Here is a 24,211-nt window from a genome sequence, read left to right on the forward strand (position 1 = left end):
CATCAGTAGGTGTAGCAGACTTTTTATCTGACTTTAGAACTCTAGCAACTTGGGAACCATATGATTTATTCTTAGGGTGTCTTTTGAACCACTTATCTGAAATATACTAGGTTAATTTTACTGCCTTTCAAAAACATGTTTGTGTGCATTTGATCCAGAGAAGGAAGTGGCCATTTAAAGGTTGTTTTTTTGAGTTTTTTTTTAGTAGTAGAAAGATTGTATATACTTGTCCAATCTTGGGAGAATGGTCAGGAAGTTTTCCATCTGAACAGTGTTCTGGAGAGGAGTAACTTTTAAATAATGATTGAAATATTCTTTGTAATCAGAGTGAAGACTTCCTTAAAAGTTGTATGCTTTTCTTTTTTTTTTCAAGTTCATATTCTTTCTTCAGAAGAGCCAAAGCAGCAAAGGGCTCCCAAGCTGTGAGCTGCACCCAGCTGAACATGTAGCCGCCTTGTTCATGGTGTGCATTCAGAGGAACAGTGAAGTGTGGGAACTTTTTGACATAGCAAGCCAAAAATTTCTACATACATTCCTCTGGGCTGTAATCTTTATATAATATTCTTCTGGCAGAGACTTCAAAAATTATTATGTTTATTCCAAATATGCATTTTGTGGGTTTTTAAAATTTTTTTAAGGATTTTTTTTTTTCTCTAGCCAGCATTACTCTCTAATTTCCAGGAACTTACTGATCATGGGAGGAATGCAGGTCAGGAATCATAACAAATGAAATCTTCCCATAAGTCCTGTGTCTAGTGAAACGTTTTACTAAAGAGTTACTGACTGATTTTACCAAAATGGAGAACCACTTCCCCAGAGCTGTTTTGCTGTCTGTGAAGGTTCAAGTGGCATGAAAGATTGGCTCGATGTCTTTTCTACAAACTTCACTTGTTAGGTGTAAAGCAAGCAGTACCTTTTTGTCCCGTCCCAAGTGCAGTTATAAAGAGCAGCAGCAGCTCATCCCTTTTCACCGAGTTTAATAGAGTTGGCCAGTGTCATACCTGATACAACTCCCTTCCTCTGCTCATAAACAATATGTGAGGAACCACCATGATGGGTTCCAGAGCAGCAGAAAGAAATGCTTTGTCTCGTTTTGAAAAGTCTAAACAATACTGAAATACTTTCTGCTTGAAATTTTGAATGAAGAACAGGAAATTCCAGAGACATCAGAATAGTTTTGAAAAGACGTTTTACTTTCTCAGATTTTGTGTGCTCCAATTTAAAAGGTGGGGGGGATGGGTTGGGGACTAGCTTACTTAGAAGTCAGACTGCACTGTTGTTTCGATCCTGCTTAGTTGGTAAATAGTATTTCAGCACAAATGATGTAGAAATTACCTGGAATTTGCAGTAGAAGCTTGAAAAAATAAAAGCTGTAATTGGTTGTCTCATATTAAGTGCTTGTCTTTCAAAGTCGCAGAGTAGGACATGTACAGATGCTTGTACTTCTGATACTTTTTCCCATTCTTCAGTTTTACTTATGAGTACTTCATGATACGTTGGATATACAATGAAAAGCACAACCTATTCACTGGTACTTCCTTTACTCTTAAAAAAGAACCAGTTTGGTATGTAAAGTTCTGCTAGTTGCATTCACAAAATTAAGGAAAATAAACGGTCTTGTAGGGCTTGCAAGAGAGTGGATGCTCTCATCCAGTGGCAATCATAACTATTGCTAAGTTGATGACAATGAGTTTACTTGGTGCTTCAGTTATATTTCTCACTGTTAAGCCTTTACTGGGTTGTACTTGTACCCTGGAGGACTGGGCTCTTGAAAGTCTACAGCTGTAATCTTTTATAATGGAAAAATGGATCTGAGTCCACAGGCGGTCAACAGGCTATGTGACAGTCTTCATGTTACTAATGCTTTGTGGGCATACATTTATATCACATGTTAAGATTTCAAGATACTGAAAAATTAATAAGAATCAATTCACCTGTAGAATCACTCATCTAATCTTCTCCAGTGCAATAAAGCTAAGGCTAGTTCCCATTTATTCCTTACTATTGGTTCCATGAGGTTGTGTGGAGAAATACAGCTTCATGCATTTGATGCTTTGAAAATTATATATTAATGGTAAGTGCGGAAATGTTAGAGCTGTAGTTATTCAAGAAGGGTCTGTAGTTTGTTCAGAATCAGAACCTGGTGAGATGAAAGTCTGCTGTAAACACGAGCATGTCCTTGTGTACTGCATGGAGAAGTATTGCAGAAAAAATAAACCTACTTTACAAGTACAATAGTATTCAGTGACATTAAATAGGTGCTACTTTACCGTGTAAGACCTTTAGCATTACTGTAGTTAGTTCCAGGTCTATTCAGTCTAGAGTTAACCTTGTTTGGAGTACAAGACACTCAATCTAGTAGGTTAATATTTTTGTTTATTATGTTTCACGATGTTAGAGAGTAACACATTTTAAATTAAGAAATGTTATAAACAGACAGATTATAAATTGGTTTAGATATTGCAGAGAAAAAATTGCTCAAAGTAGGGTTTTTTTTTTGTAATTAATTAGCAAAGTTTTGCACTGAATAGCTCTATTACATATTTCAACTGAAAATTAGATTGTGACATTTTAAAAATATTTATGGAGGTTTCTTATACTTAAAAAACCCCCAACTTACTAGTGCTGTGTTTACAGAATGTGTTAGTGTTACTTAAAAAGTATTTTATTACTGTTACAAGCTAAAAAGAAGTTCGCATGCAACTTGCAGTTGGCATGTAGCATTTATTGCTGGTGTGTGTACATTACTTTTTGCTATTTACAATACATCCTAGTGTAACACTTCAAGACAAGCCAGGTATTCTGGTCTGTGTGGGCATGAGTACGTGTATGTATTTTCATACTGTTGATTTGTATTTAGTATTTTTTACTGCTTTAGGGCTATTTGTAGTTTCAGGGAATGTGGGGTATTGCATCCAAATGTTACATGGTTTTAGGAACGATGATAGTCTTACAGTTATTTTGTAAAAACATCCCTTTAAAATAACACTTTTTTAATTAAAGTGACAACTAGAGAAAGATTTAACATGGGGAGAAGGCACTGAATTTGCTGACGCTGAAATAGTATTAATGCATGTAAGGTGTGCTGAAAGTGCATAGTTCTTTTCTAACCTGCATGGCGTAACCCTTTGGAGTATTTTAAATAAAAATGCTCTTCTAAAAATATGTTTGTTAGCTTGTTTGTTAAGATATAACTTAAAAAGCTGTTTTTAAAGGTATGCATCCAGAGACATGCACGCAATATATTCAAAGTGTCAATGTTTCAGGGAATCTAAATTATTTTCAGAATTTCAGAAATTGAGAAGGGATAATTGGAAGGAGAAAATGTTGGGCTGGTGCCAAGCGATAGCTCGTAACCCTCACAGACTTCCAAACAGCACAAGAACTCCCGAGGTCTCAGGTGATGCTTCACATAACTCTACTTTGGTGAGTGAAAAGTTGCATTTCATGACAGTAGCATGTGCAGATGAACTTCAGAGGTGTTAAATTTATTTTAAAAAATGCAGTGTTTGTCGTTGATTGCATTACCTCAGTGTGTGAAACTCTTTGACAGTATAGCTATTTACACTTTCCATTTGCTATTTTTTCATCTTTTATGTTATGCATGATCCATTCTGACTTGCATGCTATGGCTATAAATCACTATTGATGTTTTGTGAATGGTAAAGTGTTTAAGCAGGTAATGTCATAATATGGATTACTTACATTCTTTGTGATCTTAATCAATGCAGTGGCATTTGGTCCCTGATGAATACAGATGGACATTATCTAAAGGTACCTTGTTTGCTCTTTGCTCCTGCCTGTAACAGGAACAAAGTATAGTATGTCTACACTTGTGTTAGAGAGATGGATTTTAAAATTAACTTCATATATTTAACATGATGCTGCAAGAGATGCTTGAGTTTCTGCATGCAAAGATGTTGATAGTAGGTGTTCAGGCAATGTAAAGTCAACAATTTACATAGTGGAGTTATCATGAATTGTATGAAGTTGAATAAAGTGACTCATTGACAAGAATTTTAATCCTGCAGTTTTTACTCATTCAGATAAATCCATTTACATCAGTAGACTTCCCCAGGTGAGTAAGAACTGATACTTGAATGTAAAGGCTTCAGACTGCCCTGCATGTTAGAGCAAAATTTGTCTATATACTTGATTTTCTTCAACTGTGTTGACATTTTCAGACTACAGTAAAACTGATTATTTGAAACATATTCAGTTAAATATGGAATAGGCACAACATTTTCCTATCCTAAGAAGCGTGAGATATCAGGAAGTACTGCCCTCCAGTTGTTGAAACATGGACATGATGTCATCTAAGCAGAAAGGTGGATAATTGTTTATAACCACTAATGAAATGTGGTATTCCAAAGAGTGTGAAGAGAGTTGTAAATGAAAAGGCAGTGGTCTGTTTGAAAGTTGTTGAAGCTCTGGTGAAAAAAAAGCCTCTACTTAGTGTGGCAAAATTATCTTGTTCAATGGTAGATTATATAGAATGTAAATTTCTGCTAAGGAAGCAACCACAAAAAGGCAGCACTAAAACCTGCAAATTTTATAGTTTACTTAATATCCTTGATTGTTATTATAGCTCACTTTCATCTGGAATCCTTTTCTTTCAGAGAAATAAAAGGAAGTGAAAAAGCAATGAGTCATGAAACAAGAAATATCAATTATATTATCCCCATATTTATTTACTATTCACTGTTTTCTTTTAAAGTTTTATTTAATTACTGTTAATGTTCAGGTATTGCTAGTAATACGTGATAGCTATTAAGGAATTTAGATATGTCAAAATTTACATATTTTGATTTCTGCTTGGCTGCTGATCAACATTTAATTCAGTTTGATATTCCAGAAACAAGCATTCCAATCTATCAGATGGGATTTAGAAATTATGAACTGGGAATACAGTTCATAACAGTAGAATTAGCATGTTTTCACCTTATTAATATTAAAACTTGTTCAAAAATAAGTTTGCGTGAAACTCTGTAGACTGCTGCTTAGTTGATGAAGTGTGTAAGAAAGCCAAGGATATAAACATCTAGGGAAGATACTGTGTGTCCTTTAATGTCATGATTGGCTATAGAATAATAATCTTCACAACAGGAAATAAAGCAATAATATCTCTTGAGGCCTGTCAAGCTTTCCTCTTCATTTTCTTCGCTTTCTGCTCTCTCAACCATTACTCTTTCTATCCCTCACTTCTGAAGTAAGTGATATTCAGTATAAGCTTTTGCTGGCAGTGTCTTTCCAACTTGTGGGCTGTAGGCTGAAAATCCTTATTGTCCTTATGAACATTTTTAAACTAAAGTTGTTTCAAATCAGTTTTGATTTTGTTTAGTAGTCTTAGCCTTTCAATGTTGAAAAATTTTCCATCTGGTCTTGCGTGAAGATACAGACTTTAGCACTAGAAAATGAAACATAATGAAACAGCAGAAAATAAAGCGTAAAATAATTTATTTGTTGTAAGTGTACCAAGCCACTTCCAATGACCTGTTCAAGTCCCTTCTTTCTGAATGAACATTCATTTTTCAGTGCATTGCAGCTCCTTCATAGACCTGGTTCCCTTACTGGGGGTTTATCTGGTCTGTCTTGTGAGCACATTTATGGTAGGAAGAAACAGCTCTTTGCTTCCTTAGACTGTAGGTGGCCAGTCTGGTTTTGATGGGAAGCAAGCTGGAGTGTACACTGCATCTTTTTTTCACCTCTGCTGTAGGCCTTTTGCGTACACTTCTGATTCAGCCACACGTCTTCTGTATTTCAGAACTTCAGCTAAAACTTTTCAAATGAAACTTTTCTTTCCCTTTAAAAATAAACGCCCAAAGTGGTCATTTCACAATGCCACTTTCCCAAAGGGGAATGATCTGAAAATTGCAAGTGTGTCTTATTAATTTTTATGAAAAAAAATATTTTACTCTCTTAGTAAAAGAAAGAAGGAAGCTTGTTGAGTAGGAAGCAGGTTATGATCATTAACAAATTGCTTTTTCCATTAAGCAAGTAAACGGAATACTGATCAGCAGTGCACGAAAAAATAAAAAAGAAATTAGACCATGAAAACACTGAAATAAATTTAAAGAGTTTAATAAAATCAGTTATACCATTTCATTTTATTTGATATTAAGATATTCTAGCTTCATCCAAATCAAATAAATTCTGAAATATTTCAGCAAAACTCAACTAAATATTCTTGGAAACATTTTTCCATTTTTATTTTCAACTTAGTTATAATTTTAACCCCAGGCTTTATCACCTTAGTCTACTTTATTTGAAGATTAAAGCCTTTGTGTTCAATTTTAGGTGGAGCTCTAGCTTCTTGGTTCTGAGTATACCTCAAAAATTTTGGGTCATTCTGTAATCAAGGGAGGCATCACTTCTCAAAAAATATTGTTTAATATTACAATTTGTTAGATTTGGGGGTTTGTATTGATAATTTTAGATTCACAGGGAGTAGACCTCATTTTTTTTTTCATATTCAAAACAATTTCATATAGTCCATTAACTTGGTGTAGTGGGACATAAACATGGAATTGACTTTGCTTCTCTAATAGCTAGAAATGTTTTTCAAGCTGAATGTATTATCAGTTTGCACTTGTTTGTCCTGTATGAATTGTTTCTAAACTTTAAAGGTTCATCCTTCCTAATGTTCATCATAAGGTTTGTTTTTTAGAGACTTGTAATATAACTTTACTTTCCCTTTTTGTAATAGTTTCCATGTTTCCATGAGTATCTTAAAAGGTCTAGTCTATTCCTGCTCCAGTTTGAACACAAGTGACCAATTGTACACAGTATTCCAGATCAAGCTTTCTGTTCCTAACAATTGTGACAGTAATTATTCTCTATCCAGTAACACTTATCATACTGCGTAGATCTAGAATCACTTTGTCGATATATTTTTTTGTAGCAAACTATTTAGTTTTGAGGCCAAACCTCTAGACTATGTTAAGTTTTGTTCAGTACATGAAGACTGTGTCAATTCAAATTATTATTGCTCCTCTATTCTTTTCAATTCATTGTTTTTTATATTTATTTAGCAAAAAGACCTTTTCCTATTTAACTTTATTTTTTGAAAGTTTGATTCTGGTTTTATTTTTTTTTTTCCTGGCAATTCTTACTTTTTCCATTACTTTCTAGCATGTTTCTTTGCTTTTTTATTTCATTTAGGCTTCATCTACTATATCTCTTCTGAAGCAGATACTCATTCAGACAAATGTGAAGATGTTCAGATTATTCTCTGCGGGGTTTTTTTGTTTTCTTAAATGCAAATTCATATCTTTTTCATTTTTCCCTTTCTCTGATTTTTGCTAGAGTTAGGGAAAGAACAGTAATGTTTTCTTCCTTAATAGAAAAGAATCCAAATATCTTGAAAGCTCATAATTCTATGCAACAGTATTTGCAGTTTTTTGTCTTCTGAAATGATAATGGGTATAATTGAAAATGTAGAATTTTAAATTCTTACTTCCTGAGTCACTTGTCTCTGTGCTGACAGTATCTATTTATACTGTGATTCTGTAAGCTTATGTACGTATGGTTAATTAAAATGAATTTGATGGGAATACATAAATATGTATTAACATTGATTAAGCAATTTGACTAGAAGCAGTTCTGTGTCTGCCTATCTTTGCTCAGTGTCTAGTGTTTCATGGGGTCCTAATAGAGAACTTGAGCATTATCACAATGTATGTTCTTAACAGTTATGTACGGCCTGTTCTGCATAGGGTGTGGAGTGGTCCTCGATTCAGTATATCATGTTAAACACATGAAGCTAAAGGGACATGAGCATATACTTAATGCTGAATTGTAGTCATTAGTACATACTACTTTACCCTGTTGTATTCCCCACTTGAATTATGGGTGATTATATGTGGAAGTATATTCATGTGGGTAACTAGGTAATTTATGTTTGTATATGCAAATGTAATTTAGAAGTCATGGCAAATGATCAAGCATGTAATTTAACTCTAAGGAAGGATTTTTTTATATGCAAGCAAATGATACCATCTGCTTCTTCAAGAGAAAGTAAAATATGTTTATGAATTACCTGTTTGACATTGGCAGATCCCAGGTTGCCATGTCTGATCTACAGATGTTGACTTAGCAAGTTAATAGTAGTCAATGGTCATTCCAAAATATAATTAAGCAAACAATGGAAAGCGGTTTTGTTGTGGTTTAACCCCGGCAGGCAGCTCAGCCTCACACAGCCACTCGCTCACTCCCCCTCAGTGGGATGGGGGAAAGAAGCAGAGGGGAAAAGTGAGAAAAATAATGGGCTGAGATAAAGAGAGTTTAATAGGTAAAGCAAAAGCTATGCACACAAGCAAAACAAAACAAGGAATTAATTCACTCCTTCCCATCAGCAGGCAGGTGTTCAGCCATCTCCAGGAAAGCAGGGCTTTCATAGTGCGTAATGGTCACTTGGGAAGACAAACGCCATCACTCTGAATGTTCCTGCTTTCTCCTTCTTCCTCCCAACTGAGCATATGCCCATATGGTGTAGGATATCCCTTTGGACAGTTGGGGTCAGCTGTCCCAGCTGTGTCCCCTCCCAACTACTCATGCACCCCCAGCCCACTCACTGGTGAGGCAGTATGAGAAGCAGAAAAGGCCTTGATGTAAGCCCTGCTCAGCAATAACTAAAACATCTCTGTGTTGTCAACAGTGTTTTCATCACAAATACAAACATAGCACGATACAAGCTACTATGAAGAAATCTAACTCTATGCTAGCCAACACCAGTACAGGTTTTCCTCCAGTGATGATAAACTGAGAAGCTGGGGTTTAGCTGTAAGTTCTGCTAACTATATAAAAGTTCTGAATAGTGTAGTTCTAAATAGTAGTAATCACCTAGTGAATGATTAATCACTAGATGTTCTTTAAAGGCCCTACTCAACCCAAACCATTCCATGATTCTGTGGTCTTTATCTGAAATCGAAAATTTAATCTGAGAACAAGAAAGATCGCTTGATCTGAGCTTGACGTATTTGGCTGCCTGATTTTCATCAAGGGAGTGTAATTCCTTGCTGAAAATCCTGTGAAATAGGATCCCTCTAGGTTTCTCTTAACAGTGTAAGCCTGTTGTTAATCTGACAGGGGTTGAGGGGATGTTCAAGATCTGTATTTTAATGTTTTATAAGAAAATTGTGTAGTTTAATACTCAAAAACTAGATGTGAGAAAAGAGTAATTATCTAAGAATAGGGAGTTGGTTTAATCAGAATTATCTTCTTATTTGCATAACTATTAAGTAGACTTATATTAGTTAGGCTGCAGAACCAGCTAGGAAATCCGCAATACTATATCTACAAAATTCTCTATAGACACTGCTTTTGGAAATCTAGCAGTAACTTTAATATGGTAGCCAAACAGTGTGCATATGTGAGTCAAGCTGTGGAAGAGAGAGATTCTACAGAGAAAAGTAATTTCGAAACAGGTAGAATTATTCACCTGGTATAATAAATTACATGCTGTTTAAACCTTTTCTTAGTCTGTACTTCTAGAAGAATAAAAATCCAGCTGAGTGCAGCATGTTTAATTACACATTGAAAAAAGGAACTGTGGAGAATATAACCTTTTGTGGTTCAGGTGTACAGCTCTTGGCTTCTGTGTCAGGTAACTTATGGAATAATATGAGGTCCGAATAAATTTTTGGGGGAGAGTAGAATCCTAAACATCTCTTGTTCTCTCATGCTACATCTCTCAGCTGGGCTGATTCCCTCTATTCTGGTGCTGAGATGTTATCTCCTAAGTGACTGGGTTTTTCTATTTACTTCTCATGGACTTTATGAAACTTCTGCAGCATTTCAGTTAAAGCCACCATTTGTTCTGATATTCTTGGGCTAAAATTCTTGTTGCCATTGTTCATTGTACTTTTTGATTCGCCTCACCTCTTTTTCTTTCCTCAGACGCTCTAAGGCCTTTTGAGAAGAAATTTAATTAGATGCATGCTCATTTTTAGCATTTTACAACAGGCTACTTTTTAGCTTTTTATTTAGTAAGTCCCTTAGTATCTGTTAACGTTAAGCTATGGAAACTTTTCCTTATGATGTAGATGTTTCACATTGGGCTCATCCTTCTGCACAATGCTGCATGCTCCCCCACAGGGCAATTGTTTTAACTGTTTATTGCTTTCTAATTTACAGGGTCAGCCTAAGCTGTCAGTGGCCTCAGTAGCCATGCCACCCCAGGCCAATCTTACTGATTTTCCTTATATTTAAAGCCAATTAGCAGTTGTTACGTGGGTTACCATCACCTTCTGACTTCTCACCATGAATGTATTATAAGGATGTAAAGTTGTTAAGAGTTCATTTGTGCTTCTTTTCTGTGCATACATAAACCATTAGAGCAGGGCAAATGTAGGCGAAAACTTTTGGGTAAGTCTCCCTCAGTGCTTGGTTTCTTCCTCAGTACATGCCAGCATCATTTAATAATTTAAGAGCAGGGCAGATGTGGTCAAATTTTTACTTATTTGACCAGTGATTTCAGTTAGGCTTCCCCTGTGGCAGGTTTAAAATGACAGTCCTCACTTAAATCATTTTCATTTCACTTGTGAAAAGGATGACATATTTTCTGACCAAAAATGGAAGTCACACAGAAAATTACTATTACTATGCATTTATAGAAGCAACAATAACTTAAATATTGGAGAAAAAAAATAAAGCTTACCTGAATGCTGGCTTCAATATGAGTAAATTTATTAATATTATTATTATTATTATTTAACATTTTTTAAAGTAATGTTTTATTTAGCTTTATAATTTACATGTTATTTATGTTTTCTAGGTGTTAGGTATCCAGATTACAGATACTTTTATCAGTGGAATTTGCAAGAAGGTATTTTCTGTAGATCAAATTACTATAAGACATTAACAATGATATTTGTTAAATATCTGTGTAACTGTTTGAATAGATTGTATTAAATCCTTTATTCATTCCCAAAAATATTTCATGCACCTTGTTTCTCATAGCAACATGTGTTTACAAGATTGGTTCAAATCTATTTCATATAAATTATTCATAATTTGTTTCTTTTTTGCATAGTGGAAGCTGTCTTGTTAGTTTCACTTAGGAAAAAGGGGCATCTTTCAAGTGTAGAATTTAAAATGTATTAACTTATTTTTAATTTTGGAGAGAAGAGTTATGTCTCAGTACATTAGACTTGTTCACATAACTTTTGACTGAAAGCTCAAGAATTATTTCTCTAGCAATTTTTAGTGTGTCCACAAAAATCTTAGTTTAAAGTGTGTGAAGCTCCAGGTTATATGATGTAGGGTTATAGACACTGAAACAGAGGGGATTACCAGATTACCGTTCCGTTTCTATCTGGAAAATGAGTTCTAGAAAATGAGAAAATCAGACAGGGACAAGTAATTAACCTAAGTTTTTGATAAGGTGAAATGTGTTAGTGTCATTTTAGCTCAGCGAAGCCTTCAGTCCCGTCATTAACTGAAGACCTATGATGTAATGGGGAAGCCAAGATGACAGGAAGCATCAAAGAAATGTCTCTGCTCATTCATTTATTGCCAGAGTAATATCAGCAAGGAAAGCCATTAAAACATATCATGTTAAAAAAAAAAAAAAAAAAAAAAGGAAGAAGAAAAAAAAAAAGGGAAAAAAATTAGTGGTGGAAGATGATTCTGCAACTTTATCTTGTAAAAAAATCTCATGGTAATACTAAATGTTTACGTGAAATTGCAAGTCGACATAGTACTCCCATTCCTGGGGATCCATATTTTTGCTTGGTATTTTGCAGTACAATACTATTTGAATTACAAGATTTAGAACCAGTTTTAGGATAAGCTCTCTAGTGTGCTGACTGCCATGGTCTGTGTAACTCAGTCCTATAAACAGAAATGTGTATTCATAATTTGCTTGAAGAGTCTATACTGATACCATTTGCATGTTTAGAGTGAAGTATGTGCATATAAGTTTGTGCAGCAGCAGTTTAGAGCATTGATAGAAAAGGGTAAGAATCAGGATTTCCCTCATATGTAAATTTATTTCAGCCCGGCTAGTTTACATTGTACCTAGTTGCGTAAGTTTCTGCAGTTTCCACAACAGGATTCATTCTTACTGGTGATTTACATAATAACAATTACTGCAAAATATACTCCAAAATACTCCCAAAAAATATGCTTAAGAGGAAAATGGGGGTGTATGTCCATGCATAGAAGCCATTTCATGCATTCATATTAGTACATAAGTTTTACTACAGACAGGGGTAGAAGAAGAAATTAGTAAACTACAGGGAGCTGTGTGTCTCCTTAGATATATCCCTAATGTATTCTTCTGCTTCCCTATCCCCAGTAAGAGTCTTCTGAACACTACAAATGATTTGATGTTGGTTTTGTGGCATAGGAGGCTACGCAGTGCACCGAATCTCCGTGGCTAGCTGTTCTTCTGACACGATGGTATGTCTATGTGTTGTGGAGCCATTTCAGCTCACGTTCAGCACAGTGTTCCACCCAACCTGTGGGCTGGTTTTCCTGCAGCATAATGAGCCTGCACATATCACAGCTACCTTGTGAACATCTAGCTTGTATAGAGACAGCTTGAGTCATTGCAGTTCTCTGGCATTCTTCCTTTTACCTAACGGAGACATGCTGTAGCACAGAAGCTTAAGTAGGGCCTCTTGAAATCTGCAGTGTGTACAAGTTTCTCTTTTTTATAAGATTTTGATGGAGTCCTGAGCTAGGAGAGGATCTAGGGGAGAAATCAGATCTTCAAACAAAAGTTAACCTTTATAAGCAGATTATTCCAAAAAACCTCTTTGGCGACATTCTGAACTGTAGCGTTATCACCCTGTTTTCCACTTGGCAGTGTCACTGAATACTTCCCATTGCAACTGCAATTGTGGTGTTCTCTTTACAACAAAGAACAGCAACAGAAGGTGCTGGAGTGATGAATCCAAGTAGCAAAAGGATCATAATTATTGTGTAGGTTAAAGTGCTGACTTGCATTGTATGTAACTTTGTGAAAGTCACATAACTTTGTGACTTTCATAACTTTGTGAAGGTCACTTCTACTTTGCCACTTCACCATCATTAATGTGAACTAATGTTAACATTCAGGATAAAAATTCACTTACAATTGTAAGGTGCTTATATCCTGTAGAGATAAAGGTGTTAGACCTATCTTGGTTGATAGCGGAAGGATGAAATACATTTGGAAAATTAATACAAAGGAGGAGGAGAAAACATGGCAGAAGACCTAGTGGCTTTCTGAAGATGAATCAACAGATAGACTGAGGTTTAGTGTTCGTTCCACAGGAGATGGAGATAAGCATGAACCAGGTACACTGCTGCAGTTTCACAGAATCACAGCATGGTTAGGGTTGGAAGGGACCTCTGGAGATCATCTAGTCCAACCCCCTGCCAAAGCAGGTTCCCCATTGCACAGGGTCACATCCAGGCGGGTTTTGAATATCCCCAGAGAAGGAAACTCCACAGCCTCCCTGGGCAGCCTCTTCCAGTGCTCTGTCACCCTCAAAGTAAATAAGTTTTTCCTCATATTCAGATGGAACTTCCCGTGTTGCAGTTTGTGCCCGTTGCCTCTTGTCCTGTTGCTGGGCACCACTGAGAAGAGTCTGGCCCCATCCTTTTGACACCCACCCTTAAGGTATTGGTAAGCATTGATAAGATCCCCCCTCAGTCTTCTCTTCTCCAGGCTAAACAGACCCAGCTCCCTCAGCCTCTCCTCATAAGAGAAATGTTTCAGTCCTCTGATTATCTTTGTAGCCCTCCACTGGACTCTCTCAAGTAGTTCCTTATCTGTCTTGGACTGGGGGGCCCAGAATTTGATACAGTACTCCAGGTGTGGCCTCACTAGGGCAGTGTAGAGGGGGAGGATAACCTCCCTTGACCTGATGGCTGCACTTGTCCTAATGCACCCCAGGATACCATTGGCCTTCTTGGCCAGAAGGGCACGTTGCTGGCTCATGGTGAACTTGTCCACCAGAACTCCCAGGTCCTTCTCCACAGAGCTGCTTTCCAGCAGGTCAACCCCCAGCCTGTACTGGTGCATGGGGTTATTCCTCTCTAGGTGCAGGACCCTACACTTGCCTTTGTTGAACTTCATGAGGTTTCTCTCCACCCAGCTCTCCAGCCTGTCCAGGTCTCACTGAATGGCAGCACAGCCTTCTGGTGTACCGGCCACTCCTCCCAGTTTTGTGTCATCAGCAAACTTGATGAGGGTACACTCTGTCCCTTCATCCAGGTCATTGATGAATAAGTTAAACAAGACTGGACCTAGTACTGACCCCTGGGGAACATCTCTAGCTACAGGCCTCCAACGCTGATCACAACCCTCTGAGCTCTGCCATTCAGCTAGTTCTCAATGTACCTCTCTGTCCACTCATCTAAGCCACACTTCCTGAGCTTACCTATGAGGATGTTATGTGCGACAGTGTCAAAAGCCTTCCTGAAGTCAAGGTGGACAACATCCACTGCTCTCCCCTCATCTACCCAGCCAGTCGTGTCCTCATAGAAAGCTATCATATTGGTCAAGCATGATTTCCCCTTGGTGAATCCATGGTGACTACTCCTGATAACCTTCTTTTCAGAGGTGTTAGTTCAAATCTTGGTGTGGATTTGTAGGAAATGCTACTCCTAGAAATTCAATTAAAAATGGATACCTGGTGGAAGATGGCCATATGTGGATGCTGACCATATCACTTCTGTCAACTTTGTTTACTGTGAAAGAAAACTACCTGTGACCTCATTAGGCTAATTACATCTGGGGTTAATCTTTTATTCCCTCCCCCTTGTTCTTTCGTAAAGTATGAGATGGGAGTAATAGGATGAGATTAAGAAGGGGAAATTTAGACTGAAGGTGAAGACAATGAAATGTGTTAGGCTGCTATATGATTTTGTATTGAGGGTTACAGGAAAACCTTGTCTGTGATCCTAGAAATCTGGAATGGAAACATTTGCTTATGATATTTGTATTTGCTTTTTTCCTGCCTCTGATTTTCTGCGCATGTAGGTTTTTTCCTGTTTCCAGAAGAAATACATCCTAGGTTTTCTTTCCCTGGTAATCCTTTTATAAAATCAATTATATGAAAGTTACAAGTTCTGTACCAGATCAGTCAACTGACTGTGATTTGTCTAATCATTAAGCGTTGTTTAAATAGAATTGTTTAGACTTCTTCCTTTGTGAAGATTCTGTTTTCTATTTTATGGTAAAGTTTCTGTTTTCTATTTCTATGTCTCATATTTAATTTTTTTCTCTTTTTCAATCTGCAATGACCCCAACAATATTTACTTGTTAACCATGTAGGTTGTAATTTATATAACTGAGTTATTGTTTTTCATAAGGTACTGTAAATAGGATCTTACATTTGGCCCACCTTACATTAAGAAGAGAGGCACCAAATGTAGCCATGGTTTTAGCGTTTTTATACCCAGAAGTTAAACACTGATGCTCTTTCATGACGGATGAGGGAGAAAAATAGTGTCTTTTTTTTTTTTGGTGACTTTTTCTCTTTTCTGTTGTTTTGGAGAAACTGAATTTTATGATGTAGAGCGTAACCATGATCTGACAGAAAAAGAGGAAAAGCATGACAAAAATTTATTTCATAGATGTTTCAATGTTCTAAAGAGAAGATCTTGTTTTCCATTTATTTTCTATTTATGCAGAAATTATACACTTAAATTTTGAGACGTGTTTGTTATTCTTAGCTTTAATATGGTATTCATTTCATGTACAAGAATTATGTTTTAAGTTGCACTGAGGTATGCTCACGGTAGTCTACATTGTTATTTTTTAGGCTGTAAGTGCATTGTTCTAGCAATATGTAAAGATGATACTAAACGTATTTTGAGGTTTATTACTGAATTGGAATACTGCACTTTTTTGCTGCTGTGAGAGAGAAGAAAGATTTTCATCTTACACAGATGTTTGAGGTTTTTTCATTTGGAGGACATAGAAGATTATATTAATTCAATGCAATCCCATTTTACTCTTCCTAGGTATAATTTTGCTCCTCACAGTGTCTTGAGGTCCCAGGCAAGAATCACTACTTTGTTGTGGGGCTATCTTTAATGTCAATCAGTCCATAATTAGTATTTTCAATATAACCATTGGAAGTAATATATGAGAGAAATGTGTAAATAAGGGGAAAAGGTGTATTGTGGAATAAAAAGTGATTGTAGAAAAAGCTTATTTACTGATTAGGCCATTAATTTGAACTTGTGGTTTCCCTAGACAAATGCCCCAAAACAAACTAACAAAAGAAAAATATCTCCAAACTTCAAGTTGCTGCAGACTCTCTGCTTCTTGTATTTCACAGAGAGGCTGTTGAGTACAGGCTCTGCCTAGTGTTAGTTTGAGGGTAGGTGGAGTAAATTTATATGTACTGAAATTTATAGTAATGAGATCACTGGACCAGGAGGCATGTTGATGTTGGTCCATCCGATGAACTCAAACTCACAGTAGATGAGGACTCCAGAGGCAATATAGGTGCTTCCAAGGACTCTCAAAGTGCTCTGTTGATAATCTGGAAGCGTGGTGCATCAGAACCATGTACTCAGCCTTCATGTTTAGTGGGGAAATATAATTTTACCTATTCAGATTTAGGCTTATACTCTTCTTGGTAAGTGACACTAATTTAGACTACAGTATTTCCTGATGCTGAAATAATTTAATTTATTTTTTTATTATGGAAACCTGAGTTTATTTAATCATGCTTGATGTTTGTTTTCTCTGCGTAATATTATTTCAGAGTGTGCTAATTGCTTCTTGTAGTCTTTGTAACTATAAATATTAATGCTCATGAATATTAATAACAGCCGATAAAAATGAAATGCAGAAAAATGAGCAATTCAATCAATTTAAACTGATTTTATAACTGCATAGATAATTACTAAATTGTCAAAACATCAATAATGATGCCTGTTGAACTACAGTAGTATGAGATAGTTTGTATATTTTATACAGACTAAGTATGATTTCCCTTCACTTTTTCTGCTGTTGTGGGATAAGGGCATTTTATTTAAAACCAAGATTACAAAATCCTGAAGATCACCATTTGTGGACAGACAATTCAAAATACTCATGTCATTTTTGAAGAAGTCCTAATCTTCCAGTAAATTTCAATGGCTAATGATGCTCCCTATCTCTGAAAATCCTGTTTTGTAGTCAAAAGAGGTGTTTTCAAAAGTGTGAACCTAAAATTTGCTTTTAAATCATTATTTTGGTATTTCAATAAAAATGGGCTGACTTTCAGAGGAACCAATAGAAATTATATGCTTAGAATATCTGAAGTGATGCTTCTCAGAGTTTGGTGACTTATCAAAGTATGATTTTTAAGTGCAAGGTATATTTAGACAGCATCAGAAAAACTGCCATTACTGAAATCTTGTAGTAGTCACAGTTATACACTGTCAGGAATTGTCTGAAATAATGAGAGGATGATTCAGGCAGGAGTTTTTTTTTTTCATTATGTTTAGCTCTCCATAGAGGTGAGAAAAAATGAAATGAAGAAGAGAATGGAGGAAAAAAAGGAAGAAGTAAATTCTGTATAAATGCAGATGTCAGCTCCCCTTTGACTGGTATCTTGTACAAATATGAGTTCACTTGTTCTCAAAAAAGAAATGTCCAGTTTCTTCCATATACTTTTTTTGTCACACCATATTCACTGTTCACCTTGGCTTATGTATTGAGCAGTATGGATGGGTGATAGCATCTGCAAAACTGAGTATTCACTATGTTGACACTTCCAACTAAAGACTTTTTTAAGTGTTGTTTGAGTACCTGCCTTTAGCATGCAAGTATGTTTAAAATGCACTGTGAAAAAAATGGAGACATCTATCACTAATTTGCTCGTTTTGAAGATCTGTTTTAAGGAAACTGAGTTTTTACATGCACCATCATTGACAGGAACCACAAATAGTCATCTTGCTTCAGATTTCTGTACTTTAAACAGAGGATCATTCATTTTTCCTGCTTGATAGAATCATAGAATGATTTGGGTTGGAAGGGACCTTAAAGATCATCTAGTTCCAACCCCCCTGCCATGGGCAGGGACACTGTTCCACTAGACCAGGTTACTCAAAGCTCCATCCAACCTGACCTTGAACAATTCCAGGGAGGGGGCATCCACAACTTCTCTGGGCAACCTGTTCCAGTGTCTCACCACCCTCACAGTCAAAAATTTCTTCCTAAGATCTAATCTAAATCTACCCTCTTTCAGTTTAAAACCGTTACTCCTCATCCTATCACTGCAAGTCCCTCTCCAGCTTTCCTGTAGGCCCCCTTCAGATACTGGAAGGCTGCTATGAGGTCTCCCCAGAGCCTTCTCTTCTCCAGGCTGAACAACCCCAACTCTCTCAAACTGTCTTCATAGGAGAGGTGCTCCAGCCTTCTGATCATCTTTGTGGCCCTCCTCTGGACTCGCTCCAACAGCTCCATGTCCTCCTTATGTTGGGGGCCCCAGAGCTGGATGCAGCACTGCAGCTGGGGTCCCACGAGAGCAGAGTAGAGGGGCAGAATCACCTCCCTCGACCTGCTGGCCACGCTGTTTTTGATGCAGCCCAGGATACGGTTTTCCTTCTGGGCTGCAAGCACACATTGCCGGCTCATGTTGAGCTTCTCGTCAACCATCACCCCCAAGTCCTTCTCCTCAGGGCTGCTCTCAATCCATTCTCCGCCCAGCCTGTATTTGTGCTTGGGATCACCCCAACCCACATGCAGGACCTTGCACTTGGCCTTGTTGAACTTCATGTGGTTTGCACGGGCCCAGCTCTGAAGCCTGTCAAGGTCCCTCTGGATGATCTGAATGTTGATCATACTGTCTTTCTAAACATAGACATAGAGAGCATGCAGTGTAACATAATTAATGTACATGTGTTTCTTGGAAAACCTTTTTCCTGTAGCTCTGAAGAAGTGACTAAAAGGCAAAGAATTCTGCGAAGTGTAACAGTAAAACTTGGCTTTAATGTTGCAAGTGACCTAAAAGATTTTTGTTTAACGTGTACAAAAAGCTTTCATGTAGTCCATGTCTACACATAGGGTTGAACCAAGAAATGCTAACTCTAGTAGCAGTCTTGAAAGTATGTTCTGGTTTTCTTTTTTATAAAACCCTTTTAGAGGAGCTTTCTTATTGAGTTCAGCTATGAGAGAAGTTCAGCAACATTTAAGTAATCCACTTCTGTGACATAAGTAACTGAACTTATGTTATTGTCTACTATTTCTTTGTTCAGATGGTTTTGGTTGGGTTTTTTAGGAGGAGGAAACAAGGCAGAGCCCTACATTCTTAATCTACTGCAGCATCATGTTGCTGCTCCACAGTGTTCTTTCTGTTGCTGAACCATGGAAAATACCATGACTTCAAGTTGTGTGGAGATGCAGAGGCAAAGACTGGTGCGTGGCTCTTTCTGCATACTGTCATGAATACACTGCCCTCAATTTAAACTGGCATAAAGATCCTGTCTGTCACCCACAATTTGTTTGGAATTAATTGGTCGGGGGGCTATGATTTAGTGGCAATCACAGAGACTTGGTGGGACGCCTCGCATGACTGGAATGTGGTCATGGATGGCTATGTCCTGTTCAGGAAAGACAGGCCACTAAGGAGAGGTGGTGGAGTTGCTCTTTATGTGAGTGAGCAGCTAGAATGTATTGAGTTCTGTCCAGGGGCGGATCAGGAGCGAGTTGAGAGTTTGTGGGTGCGAATTAAGGGGCAGGCTGGCAGGGGTGATACTGTTGTGGGTGTCTATTACAGGCCACCGGATGAGGATGAGGAGGGTGATGAGGCCTTCTACAGGCAGCTGAGAGCAGTCTCGCAATTACAGGGCCTGGTTGTTGTGGGGGATTTCAGCTACCCTGATATTTGCTGGGAGGCCTACTCAGCCAGCCATCCTCAGTCCAGGAGGTTCCTCCAGTGCATTGATGATAACTTTCTGATGCAAATGGTGGATGAGCCAACTAGGAGAGGAGCGCTGCTGGATCTTATCCTTACTAACAAGGAGGGTCTGGTTGAAGAGGTGAAGGTTGAGGGCAGCCTTGGTTGTAGTGACCATGAGATGGTAGAGTTCAGGATCTCATGTGGCAGGAACAGAATAGCTAGCAGAATCACAACCCTGGACTTCAGGAGGGCCAACTTTGGCCTTTTCAAGCAATTGCTAGGGGAAATCCCATGGGACAGGGTACTAGAAGGTAAGGGGGCTCAAGATAGTTGGTTAGCATTCAAGGACTGCTTCTTCCGAGCTCAAGATCAGAGCATGCCAGCAGGTAGGAAGTCAAGGAAGGGTACCAGGAGACCTGCATAGTTAAACAGGGAACTGCTGGGCAAACTGAAGTGGAAGAAGAGGGTGTACAGATCATGGAAGGAGGGGCTGGCCACTTGGGAGGAATATAAGTCTGTTGTCAGAGGATGTAGGGAGGCAACTAGGAAAGCTAAGGCCTCCTTGGAATTAAACCTTGCAAGAGAGGTCAAGGACAACAGAAAGGGCTTCTTCAAATACATTGCAGGTAAAGCCAACACTAGAGGCAATGTAGGCCCAGTGATGAATGAGGTGGTGGCCCTGGAGACAGAGGATAAAAAGAAGGCGGAGTTACTGAATGCCTTCTTTGCCTCTGTCTATACTGCTGGAGGCTGTCCTGAGGAGCCCCGGACCCCTGCAGCCCCAGAAGAAGTCAGGATAGAGGAGGAATCTGTCTTGGTAGACGAGGGCTGGGTCAGGGACCAATTAAACAATCTGGACGTCCATAAATCCATGGGCCCTGATGGGATGCACCCGCGGGTTCTGAGGGAGCTGGCGGAAGTCATTGCTAGGCCACTCTCCATCATCTTTGCTAAGTCGTGGGCAACGGGAGAGGTGCCTGAGGACTGGAGGAAAGTGAATGTCACTCCAGTCTTCAAAAAGGGCAAGAAGGAGGACCCGGGTAACTATAGACCGGTCAGCCTCACCTCCATCCCTGGAAAGGTGATGGAACAACTTGTCCTTGGTGCTGTCTCTAGGCACATCAAGGATAGGGGGATCATTAGGGGCACTCAGCATGGCTTCACCAAGGGGAAGTCGTGCTTAACTAACTTGATAGCCTTTTATGAGGACATAACCCAGTGGATAGATGATGGTAAAGCTGTGGATGTGGTCTATCTTGATTTCAGTAAAGCGTTTGACACGGTCTCCCACAGCATCCTCGCAGCTAAACTGAGGAAGTGTGGTCTGGATGATCGGGTAGTGAGGTGGATTGTGAACTGGCTGAAGGAAAGAAGCCAGAGAGTGGTGGTCAATGGGACAGAGTCCACTTGGAGGCCTGTGTCTAGCGGAGTCCCTCAAGGGTCGGTACTGGGACCAGTTCTATTCAATGTATTCATTAATGACTTGGATGAGGGAATAGAGTGCACTGTCAGCAAGTTCGCTGATGACACAAAACTGGGAGGAGTGGCTGACACAACGGAAGGCTGCGCAGCCATTCAGAGAGACCTGGACAGGCTGGAGAGTTGGGCGGGGAGAAATTTAATGAAATATAATAAGGGCAAGTGTAGAGTCCTGCATCTGGGCAAGAACAACCCCATGTACCAGTACAAGTTGGGGGCAGACCTGTTGGAGAGCAGCGTAGGGGAAAGGGACCTGGGGGTCCTAGTGGACAGCAGGATGACCATGAGCCAGCAGTGTGCCCTTGTGGCCAAGAAGGCCAATGGCATCCTGGGGTGTATTAGAAGGGGTGTGGTTAGCAGGTCAAGAGAGGTTCTCCTCCCCCTCTACTCTGCCCTGGTGAGGCCGCATCTGGAATATTGTGTCCAGTTCTGGGCCCCTCAGTTCAAGAAGGACAGGGAACTGCTAGAGAGAGTCCAGCGCAGAGCCACGAAGATGATGAAGGGAGTGGAACATCTCCCTTATGAGGAGAGGCTGAGGGAGCTGGGTCTCTTTAGCGTGGAGAAGAGGAGACTGAGGGGTGACCTCATTAATGTTTATAAATATGTAAAGGGCAAGTGTCATGAGGATGGAGCCAGGCTCTTCTCAGTGACATCCCTTGACAGGACAAGGGGCAATGGGTGCAAGCTGGAACACAGGAGGTTCCACATAAATATGAGGAAAAACTTCTTTACGGTGAGGGTGACCGAACACCGGAACAGGCTGCCCAGAGAGGTTGTGGAGTCTCCTTCTCTGGAGACATTCAAAACCCACCTGGACGCATTCCTGTGTGATATGGTCTAGGCAATCCTGCTCCGGCAGGGGGATTGGACTAGATGATCTTTCGAGGTCCCTTCCAATCCCTAACATTCTGTGATTCTGTGATTCTGTAATTAATAAGATAGAGGTTAGGTGTAGGTAGGTTTTTTTTTTTCCAACTCAGTATTTAGCATTTGAAGGACTATTTGCAAAGAGATACTTTTTTAGTAATGTGGATGACAGTAACATGAGTTAATGCTTTGGTCAGTTGGTACCTGTCATGGAAAATGCATTCCTTATCAGCTTCTCAGATGCATGAGATGTGTAATTAGCTTAGTAATTTTGTATATTTATTCTCAATTCAAAGTGTTTAGTAAAGAAATTGGTTTCATGCAGATAAAAAAATAATTGAAAGCAATTTATTTTTGTACATGAGAAAATTCAATATGCTATGTTACCTATGTATTTAGTTTATTTTTGCGATGTAATTAACTGCATAAAGTCCAGTCAGAATGGGATCTGTTTGTGCCTGTCTGTGATTCAATGCATTCAGAGGTGACTATCAAATTGTCTGCATAAAATAGTATATTTGGGGCCAGAATGTACTTTAATTTAAAAAAAAAAAATCCCTACAAGCAAATAACCTCTTTTGTTTTTCAGAAATTTTAGTAATCTAGAAATCTACTCATATTACTGGGAATTTTGTTTCTAGGCGCCCTTGTCTGGGGGGTTTGTGTTCTATTTCTCATTTTATTATTGCATGGTACAGGCAAATTCTTTCTTTACCAAAATATGTGTAAAAGTGGAAGAATATTTGAGGATTTTGCTCTAAGTTAAGTCATAGGGGATCAGACCAAGTTCACTAGTGATTTTTTTTTACATTCAAAGCAGTATAGTGGGATGAATGTGACCTTACTTCTATTCTTTTTGTTCTAAATTGAGAGACTAGAAACCTGGCATTTGCATTTCCCTGATTACGAGCTTGTATTTTGCTTTTAATACAGATTGCCTCTTTCAGAGAAATAAACTAAAAAGCGTTCTGGCAAGCTTGCAGACTTGCAGCATGGCTCTCAGGAAAAGTAAATATAATTTCTAACTTAATCTTTTAGAATGTTTTTAAAAAGTTAATATATTCACTATTTCCTACCATTTTTTAATTAAAGTAATGCGCTTTTGAGCATTTTTATGCATTTTTAGAGTAGATGCAGTTTCAAACGGAAGACAAATGGAATTGAGCTCACTGGACTAACTCCTATTGTGGCTTTATTTAAAATAATACGTAAAATGTATTTGTTTTCATTCCACACTGCTAAGAGTGTAGCAAGACAGCTCTCTAATACAGCTTAGTAGCTTCTTGTTTTCCCTGCAGACAATATAGTCTAATTTGATGCACAGCATTTTTTTTTTCCAAATAACTACAACAGATTACATACCAAATAACATCTGTGTTGCCACAAAATTGTAAATGATGGTGCAGGGGTCGTTGATCAAACCATCTGCCCACTTCTTTTAGGCCTTTCTGCACACTATCACCATCTCAGGTTTAGTGCTCAGGTGACTTTGAGTCTCTGCCAGACTTCGTCAGGAGGTCTGAAAACTATGAAATCTCTGATGTTATGTTTCATCATATACTTTTCTGCTTTTTCTGTCTGATTACACATTCTAGGTAGAAGATAAGTTTTATAAATAAAAAACATGAGATAAGAAAACCGAGAATCAGTAGCTAGTGATACCCAAGAATAGTGTAAAGTTTTGTGGCTGTTTTTTTTAGTTATGCAGAAACATTTCAGAAACTCTTCAATTGCCTCGGACTGATTGCAGCTGCCAGAAAATGTAACTACTTCAAGATTTATTAGTTGAGTGTTTACATTGATCCATAGACCATCTGAAGCTGCTTCAAGGACTACATTATTATTATTTTTATTCTTTACATAAAACCCCCAAATTAGACCTTTTGCATTATTATTTCAGTAATATATAATTTATAAATACCTTGGGAAAGGACTAATATTTACATTTAAGACATGAGAATTCAACTACTGTTAAGTTTCCTGTGCCATGATAAACAATGAGGAGAGAAAATACTTTTTTTTTTTTTCTC

At 38.2% G+C, this 24,211-nt stretch overlaps 1 protein-coding gene across 2 annotated transcripts in view; it reads left to right on the forward strand.

The window, feature by feature from the left end:
• MARCHF1 (membrane associated ring-CH-type finger 1) overlaps positions 1-24,211 on the forward strand; it is a 297,872-nt gene that overhangs the window by 180,612 nt on the left and 93,049 nt on the right. For both annotated transcript variants that reach the window (XM_068403330.1, XM_068403331.1), the window contains exon 4: positions 3,287-3,426. In XM_068403330.1, coding sequence (XP_068259431.1) covers positions 3,325-3,426 — 102 coding nt within the window. In that variant the 5' untranslated portion in view covers positions 3,287-3,324. The remainder of the gene's footprint in view (positions 1-3,286; positions 3,427-24,211) is intronic.

This window comes from Nyctibius grandis, chromosome 6, assembly GCF_013368605.1.
Source record: "Nyctibius grandis isolate bNycGra1 chromosome 6, bNycGra1.pri, whole genome shotgun sequence".
NCBI lineage: Eukaryota > Metazoa > Chordata > Aves > Nyctibiiformes > Nyctibiidae > Nyctibius > Nyctibius grandis.